This window comes from Argentina silus (assembly GCF_951799395.1).
Source record: "Argentina silus genome assembly, chromosome: 6".
NCBI classification, from domain to species: Eukaryota; Metazoa; Chordata; class Actinopteri; order Argentiniformes; family Argentinidae; genus Argentina; species Argentina silus.
In genome coordinates, this window is record NC_139660.1 from 18,827,000 (window position 1) to 18,843,890 (window position 16,891).

General features: G+C 49.7%; 1 protein-coding gene across 1 annotated transcript in view; it reads left to right on the forward strand.

The window, feature by feature from the left end:
- dnajc6 (DnaJ (Hsp40) homolog, subfamily C, member 6) overlaps positions 1-16,608 on the forward strand; it is a gene marked incomplete at both ends in the record, with an annotated part of 22,129 nt that extends 5,521 nt beyond the window's left edge. The window contains 17 exons of the mRNA XM_083671239.1: positions 2,939-2,988; positions 4,482-4,630; positions 6,340-6,462; positions 8,239-8,372; positions 9,123-9,317; positions 9,505-9,622; positions 10,231-10,310; positions 11,480-11,673; positions 12,008-12,034; positions 12,336-12,722; positions 12,835-12,981; positions 13,941-14,036; positions 14,358-14,495; positions 14,749-15,117; positions 15,277-15,425; positions 16,018-16,194; positions 16,507-16,608. Coding sequence (XP_083527365.1) covers positions 2,939-2,988; positions 4,482-4,630; positions 6,340-6,462; positions 8,239-8,372; positions 9,123-9,317; positions 9,505-9,622; positions 10,231-10,310; positions 11,480-11,673; positions 12,008-12,034; positions 12,336-12,722; positions 12,835-12,981; positions 13,941-14,036; positions 14,358-14,495; positions 14,749-15,117; positions 15,277-15,425; positions 16,018-16,194; positions 16,507-16,608 — 2,635 coding nt within the window. The remainder of the gene's footprint in view (positions 1-2,938; positions 2,989-4,481; positions 4,631-6,339; positions 6,463-8,238; positions 8,373-9,122; positions 9,318-9,504; positions 9,623-10,230; positions 10,311-11,479; positions 11,674-12,007; positions 12,035-12,335; positions 12,723-12,834; positions 12,982-13,940; positions 14,037-14,357; positions 14,496-14,748; positions 15,118-15,276; positions 15,426-16,017; positions 16,195-16,506) is intronic.
- Positions 16,609-16,891: the final 283 nt, after the last annotated feature.

Consider the following 16,891-nt stretch of genomic DNA (forward strand, 5'->3'; position numbering starts at 1 on the left):
GTGGCCACATCAGGACGGCGTCAGTCAGGGGAGCAGAGATGGAGGGGACGTCTTCTCCCAACAAAAGTTGATTGAGTCTGTCCATCATGACTCTCTGCTGAGAGGCCTGTTTTCTTTCCCCTCTTCCCCTCATCACTCCTTTTCCCACCTCATCTCTTCCTCCTGTCCCCCTCGATGCTGTCCTCTCCTCCTCTCCTCTCCTTTCCCCCTCTCTTTTCTCTTTATCTCTTCTCTCTGAATTATTCATGGCAGTTCATTGTGCCTCATACCCTGTGTAGGCCTGATACAGGGGGATTCATTTCACCCCAGCGATAGCCTGGCTCTGTGTTAGCTAGCTAGCCTACTACACTTAGCACGAGCCTAGCCCAGGGTATACTATCATTTGGACAGGCTCTGTGTACTGTACTGTATAGAACAAAGTTGTTAGCTAGCACAAAGGCTATGCAAGCTAACTTGTGCAGTGCTAACCCTAGGACTTAAATGTATTCCAATCGGGATTCAGTTGAAATATTGAAAGGTAGTAATTTGTTTAATGAGAGGAGTAGCCGGTCATTAAGCCATCTCTCAGTGCAACAGGGTCCCGGTGTAAGGACACGGTGACCGACTCTGCGGTGCTGTGTTCTCAGAACAGAGTGGTGTACTGGGCTGAAAGGCAGGGTGTCCTTGGCCCTCACCACAGACCTATTCATCTCCCTCTGTCTCTCTGTCTCTGTGTTGTGTGTGTGTGTGTGTTTCTGCCTCTCTCTTCTCTCTCTCTCAGTAGCTCTGTCGCTTTGTCCCCCCCCTCTCTCTCTCTCTCTCCCTCTCTCCCCCTACCTCTCTCTCTGCCTCTCTGTCCCTCTTTGCTCCCCCCTCCCTCTCTGTCACTCTCTCTCTGTATCTCTCTCTGTCTTTCTGTTTCATGCCCCCCCCCCCCCGCTCTGTTACCCCTCTACCTTCATGCACACGGCTCGCCAGTCAACATGGCGACATGTTTCCTTCAGTAGTACGATGCTCTCCTTGAGCCCACGCCTCTTTTTCAGAGGCCTCTATTTACAGACTGTGTCCTGTATAGACGTTTATTGATTTCTATGCGGGAAAGAATAGAATAGAATGAATGTGATATGAATTGTCAGCCAACTGTATGTATACTGTATAGGCTGATGTCACAGTAGCAATGTGAAACCACAAGAAAACGGTGGGAAATCCAAAAGCTGGCCTTTTCTTTTTTCAATTGCTCTTTCTGGTCATAGTGCAACTGTAATCATGTGACAAGAGCGTGACACGGGGGTGAACTGGGGTTGCCTAGGTGACCGACCGGCGTATTATACGGAGACCCGTTTGGAGGGAAGCTAATGTGGAGAAGAGCTCTAATGTAATGGCCACCGGGATTTAACCCACTTACCACAGTGTGTGTGTGTGTGTGTGTGTGTGTGTGTGTGTGTGTGTGTGTGTGTGTGTGTGTGTGTGTGTGTGTGCACGCGTGTGCGTGCGTGTGTGAGTGAGGCAGCATAGTCACAAGAGACTCTCTCAGTTCTCCAGCATGTCTCTAGTGTCTAATCATTAGTTTCAGTGTCTAACGTAATCCAGCCTGAAGTGGCTCTTGTGTGTGTATGTATTCAAAATAGCACCTGTGTCTGTGTGTGTGTGTGCGTGTGTGTGCATATATATATATACAGTAGACTTCTCTCCCTGTCTCTCTCCCTGACTTTCTGCTGTAGCCATTCCTATCAGGCCCACCAGTACAGTCCAGGGGCGTCAGGGAATGCTCTAGTATGCAGAGTAGCTACAATAGAAGGTCAGAGGCTGCTAATCTGCATGCTACAGCATCATTGGCCTCATGCGCTGAAACCCGACACCTGCCCCTCCTCCTGAAATAGCCCGGGCCAGGCAGGCAGGCAGGATCTGTGCAGCAGCCACTGCGAGCAGCTAGGTTAGCGCTCGTGCTAGCCTGCAGAGCACACAACACTGATGAAAATAGAACCAGCGCCTGTTGTCCAATTAGCTTGTTATGGGAGATTTGCCCATTGCGGCTTCCTCCTCCCCTGCTCTCCCCTCCCCTCCCCTGGCCTCCCCTCCACTCCCCTCCCCTCCCCTGGCCTCCCCTCCACTCCCCTCCCCTGCCCTGCCCTGCCCTGTCCTCCATCCACCTCCTCACCTTTGCCCTGCCCTGCCCTGCCCTGCCCTGCCCTGCCCTGCCCTGCCCTGCCTTGCCCTGCCCTCCCTCTACTTTTCATCCCCTGCCCTGCCCTGCCCTCCCTCCACCTCCCCTGCCCTGCCCTCCCTCCACCTCCCCTGCCCTGCCCTCCTCACCTCCCCTCCCCTCCCCTCCCCTCACCTCTCCTCCCCTCCCCTCCCCTCCCCTCTCCTCCCCCTGCTTGTAGAGGCTTACCCAGGTGATTGGTGTGTTGTGTAACCAGTGATAGGCCAGGGTAGGTTATGGTAGCCCCAGGGCCATATGGCTGCTTCCACCTCCTCTGCACTCTAGAGGCTGTTGGCCTACATAGTGGAATAACTGTCACCTCAGGCAACACGGCCCACACTCCACACACGACTTGTTACTCCATGCTCATGTCCTCTCATCTGTGGCCAACACACACTCCACTCCAATGACATCTGGGGAAAGACTGTGATTCTCGTTTATCAAACGATGGTAGATATGAGCGTGGGTCTGACTGGAGAAAATGGAATGTCGCGTTTGACTTATGAAACCTTTGCATATACTGTATCTCAGATCGGAGCTGAAGTAACTTTGCTCATTTGATAAATGAAGGCCTGCGTCTTCCTCTGTGTACATGCATCATAGAACAGATGCAGAGAGACACACACCATTCATCTGTAGACCGACATACCATGTTGTGGGTTGCCAAATCATATCCTATTGTAGATCAGAGCTGTGTGAACATTGTGCGTGCATGACTGAGTTACGTGAATGAAGGAATTCATCTCTGTGTTTCAGTTACACCAAGGGAGAGCTAGACATTGCCTACATCACATCACGGATCATAGGTAAGTACAGATATAGCATTGCGCCATACCTTACTGTGTGTGTGTGTGTGTGTGTGTGTGTGTGTGTGTGTGTGTGTGTGTGTGTGTGTGTGTGTGTGTGTGTGTGTGTGTGTGTGTGTGTGTGTGTGTGTGTGTGTGCGTGTGTGTGCGTGCTTGTGCGTGTGTGTGTGAGAGTGTGTGTGTGTGTGTGTGTGTGCTGCGTGTGTGTGAGTGTGTGCGTGCGTGTGTGTGCGTGCGTGCATGTGTTTGTGTGTGTGTGTGTGTGTGTGTGTGTGTGTGTGTGTGTGTGTGTGTGTGTGTGTGTGTGTGTGTGTGTGTGTGTGTGTGCGTGTGTGTGCGTGCTTGTGCGTGTGTGTGTGAGAGTGTGTGTGTGTGTGTGTGTGTGCTGCGTGTGTGTGAGTGTGTGCGTGCGTGTGTGTGCGTGCGTGCATGTGTTTGTGTGTGTTTGTGTGTGTGTGTGTGAGATTTCCATCAGCAGTGTTAATTTACTGCATCGCTGCACGCTGTGTCAGTGCTCAATGGGGGTCTCGCAACACTCTGTTCATTAGAGTAGAGGGGTCTTGTTCTCCCTTTCTCTGGTAATGGCTTTTCTCTTATCAGTCCTTCTCTTAGCTGTTGTTTTTTTGTCGTTTAGTGAGTGAGTGTGTCTTTGGGCCTCACTGGTTTCCCCTTCACCCAGCCACATGCTTCTCCCAGAGTGTGTGTGTGTGGTGTGTGTGTGTGTGTGGGGTGTGTGTGTGTGTGTGTGTGTGTGTGGGGTGTGTGTGTGTGTGTGTGTCTGTGTGTGTCTGCACCACACACAGCTCTGCAGGAGGCATTGAGGATTATGGTGTCTCCCTGCATGGTCCTAAATGATGTAACGCACTGTGACTTCCTCTTTCTTTTCTCAGCAGGGTATATGTATGTAAACACACACCCACGCACACACGCACACACACACACAGACACACACACACACACACACACACACACACACACACACATTCATTGTGTGGCTGAGTATAGCAGCAGTTTGTCCTCCAGATGCAAAGTCACAGTCAAGCGTTACCTGAGGGTCTCTCTCTCCCATCATGCATAGTGTGATTGTGACCTTTGACCTTCCCAAATGAACACTCATATTCTTCACAACACTCACCATGCCACTGCGCACACACACACACACACACACACACACACACACACACACACACACACACACACACACAAACACACAACTACAATATCAACCCTGTTATCACCACACTGGCAGTCAACCCAATATCCTCAACCCAGTTTTACTAAATTAGAGCTATTTTTACTTTACTTACAGCTATCATTTCCATTTTTCCATTAGTAATATTCATCCCTGTCCATTCCCTCACCATATGGGTCCCCATGCTGCACCATTGGGACAGAACAGAACTGGGTTTTCAAACAGACCCTCACCAGTCTCGTCATCACGATGGTGATTGGGTGATCGCCCGTATGTCTCCCTTTTGTTTTTTCCCGGTCAGTGATGTCATATCCTGCGGAGGCGGTGCAGATTGGCTACCAGAACCACGTGGAGGACATCCGCTCCTTCCTGGACTCTCGGCACGCCGACCACTACACCGTGTTCAACCTATCACAACGCAACTACCGTGGAGCCAAGTTCTCCAACCGGGTGAGAGCGGCCTACACCTTCTTAGAACAAAGGGGTTCTGAAAGCGTTCTGCGGCCGTCCCCTTGTGAGAGAAAAACTCTTTGAAAGAACCCGGTTGGGTTCCACGAAGAACCCTTTTGGGAATGCAACCAAAAAGGGTTCTTCAAAGGGTTCTCTCACAAGCTGACAGCTGAACAACAGTTGGTATGGTAATAGGTAGCGCTGTCTTTTCTAATGTATTGTACGTAAGTGTGTATTGTGTATTGTACCAAGGCTTACAGATGATCCAATCTCTCTCTAGATGTTGTATCGATTTGACACAGACAACAAGTTTGTCCTAACACTGTGATATTACATCACACTCCCCTTGAGTTCCAAAAGGGTTCTTAGCGGACCAGTAGGGTTCTACGTAGAACCATAAAAGGTTTTCCTTCGGGGACATATGGAAGGAATATTGTGCATTCTAATGAAAGAATAAACAGGACCAGTAAGCCATGAATTAAGCCATAAAAGAGAAGTGAATGAACCATCTGTGACTAGACCAGAACAGGTTCCCTATTAACGTGATATACAGTGCTACTTGAAAGTTTGTGAACCCTACAGGGATGGTTATTATTTTTGTATAAAATATTAAAATAAACATAAAATCTTTATCTAAACCCCAATTTGTAATAAAGCCATTCCAAATAAAGGACAGAAACATTGTTTATTTAATGAAAGTGGTTTATTTAACAAAAACTCCATTAGCAGCGATAACTTGGAGTAATCGTCTTGTATAGCCACTAATCAGTTTTTGCCCACTCCTCCTTACAGAACTCAGTCTGGCATGAACTGCCCGCTTCAGGTCCTGCTACAGCATCTTGATTGGATTTAGGTCAGAACTTTGATTTGGCCAATCCAAAACACAGTCTTTGGTAGATTTGCTTGAATGGTTTGAGTCGTTGTCTTGTTGGAAGACCCATTTTCAGCCCAGCTTTAGCTCCTTGACTGATGGCTGATGACGTTCTCTTCAAGAATTTCTAGGCTGTTAAATATAAACCTGTTATGCCTGTTATATATATATATATATTGTTAAATGACTATATGAGGTCCCAATCTGGCTGGATAGTTTAATTTGGTTTATGGGTCACCATGGCACCCACAATTATCCACCCACCCTCGGCCCTCTCCATTATGGCTAACGAGCCCTCCCCTCTCTCTCCTGGTCATTAAGTGACTCATCATAAACTCTCTTCTAACGTCACGACGCGGCTCATAGGCTGGTATGATACGGCTGAAAATGCTGCATAGTGCATGTCTGATGCAGGCACAAGTGGGCCTTTAGCAGTTCACAGTTTGTTTTCCACATGCTGACATTACGGTGTATAAAAAGGAAACTGTGGAGTCGACATGGCTCCCTGTCTGGTATTTACATGACTCATCTTGGTAACTCGTGTTTTGGTGCATTTGGTGCAATTGCACAGGGCGTTACTAAACTCTCCCCTCTCTCCCTCTCTCTCTCTGTCTCTCTCTGTCTCTCTCTCTCTCTCTCTCTCTCTCTCTCTCTCTCTCTCTCTCTCTCTTTCTCTCTCACTCTGTCTGTCTGTCTCTTTCTCTCTCACTCTGTCTGTCTGTCTCTCTCTCTCTCTCTCCCTCTCTCTTTCTCTCTCACTGTCTGTCTGTCTCTCTCTCCCTCTCTCCCTCCCTCCCTCCCTCCCTCCCTCCCTCCCTCCCTCCCTCTCTCTCACCAGGTGTCTGAGTGTAACTGGCCCTCCCGCCAGGCTCCTAGCCTCCACAACCTGTTTGCTGTGTGTAAGAACATGCACAACTGGCTCAAACAGAACCCCAAGAACGTGTGCGTCATCACCTGCTCGGTAAGAGGAGACCCCTAGTCCTATCACTCTCACACACACACACACACACACACACACACACACACACACACACACACACACACACACACACACACACACAAACACATTTTTCTCTCCTCTCTTCTCTTCCCCTCCCTTTGCTTTCCCCCTCTCTTGTTGACATACTTTTCCTTTCTCTCCTCCCTTCCTCCCTCCATCCCCTCCCCCTTCCTCTCCCTCTCATTGTGGCCATACCTCCCTGGTTTGCGGGACTGCCTTGATTCCAAGTGAAACACAGCTTGCAGTACTTAGGCTCCTCTGCTGATTTCTGCTGTGGCTTAGTTTCCGCTCAGTGATTCCTCTGGCATGGCAACTGTTTAGGAAAGACACATGCTCTCTGTATTCAAGAAAGAAAAGACTATTATATAGAAGCAAACAATGAAGAATAATACAATAGAATAACAACCTTGACGTTTAGTCATCTGCAGAGAGCGAGAGAGAGAGAGAGACATGGAGAGACAAAAAAAAAGAGAAAGCGCGCGAGAGAGAGAGACAGAGAGACAGAGAGAGGGGGAGATGAATAGGTCTGTGGTGTGGTCCAAGGACACCCAAGAGAAAGAGAGAGAGAGAAAGAAAGAGAGAGAGAGAGAGTTTTTGTGGTCAAAGTATACAGAGCTCAAAGTTTACAGAGGTCAAATATACTCATTCAATACATGTCATATAACACAAGTACTCATATACTGCTTCCCAACTGTCTATGTGGTCTCACTGTGGGTTGAGCAGGCATTTATGTAGAACAATCACTCTTTATGAGAGTTCCTAAAGTTTCTTCCTGGTTTTGTGTACTCAGGCAAGAATGCTGCTTCCCCTAGAAACAGTAGGCTGGTGTTATCCTCACGTTGCCTCAGAAAGGATATATTTATAACTTTGGATATATTTATGGTAAAAAAATAAATAATACGCCCGGGAGTTGGGAATTATATTTAGATGCACCCTGCTATGCTCTCACACCCTTGCATGTCAGCAGACAGCAGTCGACACTGTCTGACACTGTAGTCCCTGGGTATCCAAACAGACAGATATGGAGGTTCACATTCATATTAAAACAATTGTTTTATGTCATTAAGAAGGACATTTATTGTACAGAAGCAGATAATAAAAAGAACAGACAAGATATAAAGACAACAGCAACAATAACAACAACAACAACAACAACAACAACCTACACCAACAATCTATAGTCGAGTCAGGCAGGCACCAAAGTGCTGAACGGGGGAGTGACAGGTTATGCGAGGTTCAGTGGAGGCTGCCTTCCATAACCTCACCAGGGGAGGCTGGTGGAGGCAGAAATCGGAGGACGGGCTCATTGTAATGCATGGAATGAAATGAGAAATGGTGTCAAACCTCCCCTGGTGAGGTTATGGAAGGCAGAGATTCGGACCAGGCACATAGAGAACGCAGGATTGTATTTTTTAGTCGAGATAAAAACGAAAGCATCAACAGTTGACTGCAGGAGGAACCATACTGTATCTTGCCATATGTGGTGTTCTATGAAAGACCTCTTGGTCCTGCAGTGCGGCCTATTCTGACATGTTAGACTAATGTTCTGTGTGTGTGGGTGTGTGTGTGTGTGTGTTCATTGAACCATATGTTCCCCTATAGACTCATGTTCTCCTCGAGACTCATGTTCTACTATGTTTCACGATAGACTCATGTTGTACGATGTATTACTGTACACTGATGTTCTCCTATAGACTCACGTTGTCCTGTGTTCTCTCCTCTGTGGTGGGTCTTCAGGACGGCCGTGCTGCCTCGGGGGTGCTGGTCTGTGCCATGTTCTGTTTCTGCCACCTCTTCAGCAGCCCAGTGCCCTCCATGCAGCTGCTCAGCGCCAAGAGACCCGGGTCTGGACTCTGGCCCTCGCACAGGAGGTAGGTCACCATGGGGGGTGTGTGTGTGTGTGTGTGTGTGTGTGGGGGGGGGGGGGGGGGGCGTGTGTGTGTGTGTCCCACTCCATCTCCACCCCCTTCCCCGAAAACCATTAGGAGTCTTTATGACTTATTTTATTTTCCGATGGCTGACTTGTTGTACATGGCGGTGGTTTTATCGTATTAGCCATAATTCCTGGCCGTTAGCGATTAGCGGGGATGCTAAAGAGGTGCCAGACATATGCACCAGCCAATCAATCAGCGTGGCCTGCCCCCTCGACCTCATAGGCAGCCAATTGTGTGGTCACAGAGCTGTTTCTTTATAGAACAATGATTCCTTCATCTGCAGAGAGAGAGAGAGAGAGAGGGGGGAGAGAGAGAGAGAGAGAGAGACAGAGAAGGAGAAGAGAGAGAGAGAGAGAGAGAGAGAGAGAGAGAGAGAGAGAGAGAGCTGGCTTATGAAGACATGGAAAGAATGAGGCCTTGTTGCAGGATGTTGTTTTGTTCTCTGTGTCTTCAAATCTAAGAAAGAATAAATTCTGCAAGCGTCCAGACGCAGAGAGAACATGATTTTAGGACTTCATGGGGGTTTCAAACCGAGGACCTCTCACATGGAAGCCACAGATGTAAACCGTTATACCAAGAGGACATCCTCATGGTACCAGGGCTACATCTGGGCTTAGAAGTCTCAGGCAGGGAGGGCTACCTCATCACCAGAGTGTTTGTGGATTGACTCTCTCCCCTCCTCTGCAGGTACATAGGCTACGTGTGCAGCATGGTGTCAGAGAAGCCCACCCTGCCCCACTCCAAGCCCCTGGTGATCAAGGCGGTCACCATGAGTCCGGTCCCCTGCTTCAATAAACAGCGCAGCGGTTGCAGACCCTTCTGTGACATCCTCATAGGAGAGACCAAGATCTTCTCCACCGCACAGGACTACGAGAGGATGAGGTGGGTACTGTACACACACACACACACACACACACACACACACACACACACACACACACACAATGACTAAAGTAGCAGTAACTACCTGTACCTGATTTGAATACGTTGTTCTCTCTACCCCACTGCCCTCTCTTTCTTCCTCTCTCTCTCTCTCTCTTCCTCTCTCCCTCCCCCATCCCCCTCTCAGAGAACACAGGGTTGGAGAGGCGAAGGTGGTCTTCCCACTGGGTGCGAGTGTACAAGGTGATGTGGTAATCTCTGTCTATCACATGCGCTCCACCATCGGGGGACGGCTGCAGGCCAAGGTAGGGGCTAGCCTAGCATGCTAACACGGCACTGATGCACTGACACTTACCACAAGCCAAGGTAGGGGCTAGCCTAGCATGCTAACAGCACTGATGCACTGATACTAACCACAGGCCAAGGTAGGGGCTAACCTAGCATGCTAACACAGCACTGATGCACTGCCACTTGCCACAGGCCAATGTAGGGGCTAGCCTAGCATGCTAACACAGCACTGACACTAGAGACAGATTATATGGAAGATACTGTTTGCCATGTGTGTATGGATGAACATGTATTCAGACACATTGACGCATAGAGGATTTTCAGGATTATCACCTAATCTGACAGATTTTGCATGCTCCGAATGAACATGAACACTGCACTAATGCGTTGAGATTAGATTAGATTACAGTGTAGATTATAGTGTGCTCTGAGCCATTTGTATGTGCTTAGAATTGCTGTATTGGCACTTCCTGTAAAATGTAACCGCCCCCCTATTCAACAGAATCATCTGTTTCAGTTCATTATAGTTCTTCACTGAACTATTACACGAAAATCATCCACTGAAGAATCCAACTGTAATCTCATCCATGTCATCTGTAATCTGCTTCCTGGTTGGTGTTTGCAGGTGACCAACACACAGATCCTGCAGATCCAGTTCCACACAGGGTTCATCGCGCCGGGAACCACCGTTTTAAAGTTTACAAAGTGAGCACCTCTCTCCTGGTCCGTCTGTACAGGACATTCTGAACTGGAACCGTCTCCTTTGAAGCAAGTCATGAAAAGCCTTCTCTGTGTCCTCTCTCTCTAGCTTTCCTCTCTCTCTTCTGCTTTGTTGTCATGTAGGAATTACTCAGTTGTATAGTTTATGCCCACAATTGTTCCTCCTTTTTCTCCTCACTGACTTTGAAGGGAAGAACAGCAAACCTGGAAGAATAGCTGTATCTCTGATTTATTCTTTAAAAAAACAGACCTCTAACTCTATCCAAACTCCCAATCCAGTCAGAGAGCTATTATGCAGGATCTCTTAATGGGAGATGAAAAAACGCACACTTAAACTTGGCTGCTAAGCTCCAGCGGTTTGATGTGGGCCTCCCTTACGGTTGTCTGATTGTAAAAGCTTGGTTGTTGCTTATTCTGTTCATGATATACACACCCACAATTGTTCTCCTTTCCCCCCAGTGACTTTGAAAGGAAGAATAGCAAACCTCTGACCTCTGGATGAATATGCGTCTCATTTACTTTTTACAATAGAGGATAGTGTAGATTTGAGGAGTGTAATTTCATCATTTCCTTTAGAAATTGGAAAATTCAATAGAACTGGTAATTCTAATGGACATGAGCGGAAGCATACTAGACCTGCCTGTAACTTCTCAACCCTAAATACTACACGTTTCTTCTCAGCGTATGTCATCGTAGCTGTATCTCTGATATATTACTTAAAGAAAAACAGACCTCTAGCTCTATCCAAACTCCAAATGCAGCCAGAGAGCTATTATGCCTGGTCTCTCAATGGGAGATGAAAAAAATACCAATAATTCACTTGTCATCTGTCTGCTACAATGTAATGACAAATGTTTGTTTTCCTGTTGAGGGGGATTTTCTCTGATGTAATTTAATATGCTAAGATTAAGTAAATCTTACAAAGAATCCTTACAGGGTACAGATGCACTATGAAGTTACATAGAGTCCTTATTGAAGTGACATGGAAGCTCCTATTGGTGACATCGAGTCCCTTCAGGGCCCTAAAATAGTTTACATAGAGTCATTTACAGATCTCTCTCTCTCTCTCTCTCTCTCTCTCTCTCTCTCTCTCTCTCTCTCTCTCTCTCTCTCTCTCTCTCTCTCTCTCTCTCTCTCTGTCCCCCCCCCCCCAGGCCAGAGTTGGATGCGTGTGACTCTCCAGAGAAGTACCCTCAGCTGTTCCATGTGATGGTAGACATGGAGGTGGAGAGCGTAGACAAGCAGAAGGACCTGACCCCTCCCTGGGAACAGTTCCCCTGTAAAGACCTGATCCCCAACGTGCTCTTCTCCTGCCACCAGGAGCACCAGGACGCCCTCGCCATCGCAGGTAGGGATGGCTGGGGGAAACACACTCACACCCACATGTATGCACAGATGCACACACGCACACACACACACATGCGCGCACGTACATGTGCGCACACACACACACACATGCAAGCACATGCACAGACACACACACACACACACACACACACATGTGCACGCACACACATGCAAGTACATGTGCACATACACACACACACACACATGGTCTTACATGGTCTCATCCTAACCATGTCTCATCCTAACCATGTCTCATCCTAACCGTGGTCTCATCCTAACCGTGGTCTCATCCGAAGCATGTCTCATCCTAACCGTGTCTCATTTCTCCCTACAAGATGAGATGGAGGGGCTGGACCTGGAGGGTAAGAGCTAGAGTTGAGCACTCCACAGAGATCCTAGTCACCCGTAGTTGATCCAGCTGCAGCCCCCTGTTAGAGGCAGCCTCCCCTGGGTCCGACTGTGTGTTAGATTAGGTTGGTCATACATCTGTGGCTAGCACTGTACTGTAGAATACCTTTGGGGATACCTTTCCTTTGGGGATACCTTTCCAATCCTCTCCCTCCCTCTCTCTCTCTCCCTCTCCCTCTCCCTCTCCCTTTCCCACCCTCAATCTCTCTCATTATCTCTCTCTCTCTCTCTCTTCAACTCTCTCTTCTCCTGTAGAGCCGGGTCGGCCCGGCGCGGGTCCAGACGGGCGTCCCCACGGCGAGGAGAGTGAGCCGTCGGACGACGAGATGCTGTCCCTGTCCAGCCAGCAGAGCAACGCCAGCGGAGAGAGACCCAGGGTCCCCGCCAGGCCCCAGCCCCACCAGGCCCCGGCCCCCCCCGCACCCCCAGAGGAGGTGGACCTCCTGGGGCTGGACGGGGCAGACGTCAACCCCCCCGCCCTGTCTGCCCAGCCCCCCCCTGCGGCAGCTACCACCGACCTGCTAGGCGACCTGTTTGGGGCCGCCCCCCAGCCCGGGAGTGGGCCTGCCTCTGCCCAGTCCACGCCCCGGAAAACAGCGCCCTCGCCCTCCCCCTGCCCCTCCCCGCGTCCTGCCGAGAATGGTACGTCCCATCTTATATCATAGATATGGACAACAGAGTGATGTAGACTGATGGAATACAGAATGAGGTCATGTGTTAAGGTTTGTTTGTTTGTTTGTTTGTCTCGGGCCAGCGTTCAACCCGTTCGGGGCGGGTCCGATGCCCAAGCCCCAGGAGCTGATGGGCTCCTTCCTGGGTCCAGGTAATGTGGGGCCGCCTGACCCCTTCCTGCATGCGGCTCGCTCTCCATCCCCCACCATGCAGCCTGCTGCAGGCATGGGTAAGGCATGCACCTGGGCCTGCGTCTGCACCTGCACTGACACCACTCTCCTAGCAGTGACACTGGGCTGCTTGAATCACGCCGTTAGTTGTTGTTGGGTTGGGTAGACGCCAGGGGAGGCCGGCGGAGGTAGAAATCGGAGGACGGGGCTCATTGTAATGCATAGAACGGAATGAGGAATGGTGTGAAACACACGTGTTGTTGTGACTGGGTCTCCTAGAAACATTTCTCGGAATCAGTCCTCAATTGGCCTCCAAAACATGGTCTTGTTTGGTCTAAACATACACTTACCCTGTTGTAAATTCATTGCCTGTCACCCAAAACAGCTGCTGGTCTGCCCCCAGGACAAAGTCCATAAAGCTGTGTGTTCTGCTCTGAAATAGTTAGAGATCATCCAAGAAAGGTTTGACTCCGGAATCGATTCTGTTTAATAAAAGCCTCAATATTTGACTAACCAAATAATGACTAACCTGTTCTCCTTTTTTTTTGGGCTCCAACAATACCGTTCCTCATTCCATTCCAAACATTACAATGAGCCCGTCCTCCGATTTCTACCTCCACCAGCCTCCCCTGGTAGACGCATGTGTGACTGGAACATAGGCTACTGTCTGTCTGTGTCTGGGTGTGGGTGTGGGTGTGGGTGTGGGTGTGGGTGTGGGTGTGTGTGTGTGTGTGTGTGTGTGTGTGTGTGTGTGTGTGTGTGGTCAATGTGAATTCCAGTGGCGAGTTGACAGGGAGATCTGGGTGACAGCTGTTATGGTCATGGTCCTAGTACGGTTATGGTGTGCTATGGTGATAATGCAATCATGTTTTGGCTATGGTACCTTGTGGTTGTGGTTTGGTTCTTGTGTGGTCGTGGTATGGTTAACGTTGCATGACTTCACATCTCTCTGTGTCTCTCTTCCCGGAGCGTGTGACGTCCATCTGTCTGTCTCTCTGACTTTTCTGTGCTCTGATAGGCCGGAGTTCCCCAGTCCCGCCCACCACCCCCACTGTCAACATCCAGCAGCAGAACGCCATGGGAGGATGGGACTGGAACAAACCAGCGGCTCCTGGTACACACACACACACACACACACACACACACACACACACAAACACAGTACAGTAGTCAGCCCTGCTCATGTATGACACCAGAAGGCTCTTCTGTACTAAACAGCGCCCTCTACTGGTAGCCATGAAACTCACACTTACTGCCATCGTGAAGGATACACTTTACATGTGACGCTAATACAGGATCGTGAATATTGTGCTGTGTCATTGGACTGTTGTGCTGTGTCATTGGACTGTTGTGCTGTGTCATTGGACTGTTGTGCTGTGTCATTGGACTAATGTGCTGTGTCACATTGACCGTGTTGTTCTGTGTTGTGTGTTAGGAGGAGGCTTTGGGATGGGCAGTAAATCTGCTGCTACCAGTCCTACTGGGTCAGTCAACAGCACCCCCACCCACCAGGCCAAGCCCAACACCCTGGACCCCTTCGCTGACATTGGCAACCTAGGGGGCAGTCTGGGAGGTCAGTCCAACTTTACCTTCTGGACAAAAGGATGTACTGTTTTTAGATAACATGAACAGAACATGTCAGTCCAGTACAGGGAGAAATAGGTGCATGTGTTGTATGTAGATTACTGTGTGTGTGTGTTAGATTACTGTAGAGTGTGTGTGTTTACTTCCTGTAAACGTTCCTGATCTCTCTTTCTCTCTCTCTCTCTCTCTCTCTCTCTCTCTCTCTCTCTCTCTCTCTCTCTCTCTCACACATCTCTCCATAGGAGGCTCTGGGTTCTCCAGTAAGCCCACCACCCCCACAGGTACAGGGGGGGCCTTCCCCCCCATGGGCTCCCCATCGCGGCCTCCTCCGTCACCCCAGCACGCCGGGGGCTGGCAGCAGCCCAACACCGGCTTCCCCTCCTGGCAGCCTGGAGGTGGGGGTGGAGGGGGTGGCGGCGGTGGTGGGGGGGGGGCAGGGTGGCAGCCCCAGGGGGGTACCCCCCAGCCTAAACCCAGCCCCAGCCACTCCATGCCTCACACCTCCCCCTCACACAGACCCAACTACAACATCAGCTTCTCCGCCATGGGGGGAGGGGGAGGAGGAGCAGGGGGGTCCCCCAACGCAGCGGGGAAACCGCAGCCCAACATGGGTGAGTTGGGAGGGAACGAGGGAGGGGGGGGGGGGGGGGGGGGGGGGGTACTATACTCGCTGTCAGGATAAATAATAAAAGCATGATATGTTTTATAACACATGTAATAAATGAAGATGAGTCAAGCATGTGGTACTGTATCCCCCCCCCCCTTTTCAGGTACTAAGCCCAAGGCTACCAACGCTAACTTTGATGACCTGCTGTCTGGCCAAGGCTTCGCGGGAGCCAAGGAGAAGAAGGGCCCTCGGACAATAGCAGAGATGAGGAAGGAGGAGATGGCGAAAGAGATGGACCCTGAGAAGCTCAAGGTGAACAGCATAGTCTTAGGACAGATCGCGCTACCACGTCCACAACTGACTACCCTGTCGTTCAGGGTCCTGCTACAATGGCGACCCTTGTTGTAAGACAACGGGTTTACAGTGGTTATGATTATATTCAGAAGTGGCGAAGGTATTGGGAAGTCAAAAGTGCAACGCTTGGCTGTGTTCCGCTCCACGCTTCACAGATCTGACAGGACTGGATAGGTGTTAGCTGTCCAGTGAGAACAATGTTGCTTCCACCTATCCAGCTACTGTGTTCTATCGGATTTGTGAAGGGGAGTGAGCAAGGGCAGATTGGAGGAAGCAACTTTCTGGAATGGGACGCAGCCCTAGAACTCTGTTGAGTTCCCTCACACCCAAGGGACTTGACTGCATTTTTTCCTCATATTCATAATCTCCAGCACCAGTGTCTACATATGTGAAAACATCGATTTTCTAACATTCTGTTGTCAAAGAAAAAATCCTCAAGAAACGACCTCCTATGAAGTCATCCATCCTATGATGTGATGAAGTAGTAGGTAAAAAAAGGCCCTAAAGTTGAGTAACTGACCCCCCGTCTCTCTCCCCTCCTCTCCCCCAGATTCTGGACTGGATCGAGGGGAAGGAGAGGAACATCCGGGCCCTGCTGTCCACCATGCACACGGTGCTGTGGGAGGGAGAGACGCGCTGGAAGCCCGTGGGCATGGCGGACCTCGTCACACCAGAACAGGTTAAGAAGGTCTACCGCAAAGCCGTGCTGGTTGTCCACCCAGACAAGGTGAGACAGAGAGAGGCAACAAAACTACCAGAACTTTGACTATTAGACAGACACTCTGACTTACAGGCTAACTGGCCATCGTCTCATTTGTCATGGTATGTTCCTACTGTATCTGTATCTCACACACAGCTGAACTGAGCTTCTTCAGTAAATGTTCAGTAAACGTTTTAGTAACTGTTCAGTAAATGTTCAGTAAACGTTTTAGTCAATGTTCAGTGAAGGAAATGTGAAGGGATTGAGAAGGTGTCTCCTGTGTAGAAAGCTATTATAATGATTGATGTCCTCCCCCCTCCTCCCTCCACCCCCCTCCAGGCGACAGGACAGCCCTATGAACAATACGCCAAGATGATTTTTATGGAACTGAATGACGCCTGGTCAGAATTTGATAGCCAAGGACAAAAAGCACTCTACTGAGCCGAGGGAGCGAAAAAGAGAGTTTCTGCCGACCCGACTTCACCCCATACCCCCCCCCCCCCCACCCCCACCCATACATGCACACACACCCCTCTCCCCTCGACCAGTAAGATCAATAAGCACCCTCTCCTCCCCACGCACAGACCACACCCCAGATCTGTGTTGTAACCCCCCCCCCCCCCTCTTGTCTCACTGTCCTGTGGATCCTGCTCCATACACACTCCAGTACCAGATGAACCGTGTGATTGTGTGAGCTCCAGACCACCTGTACCTGTACCAGGGC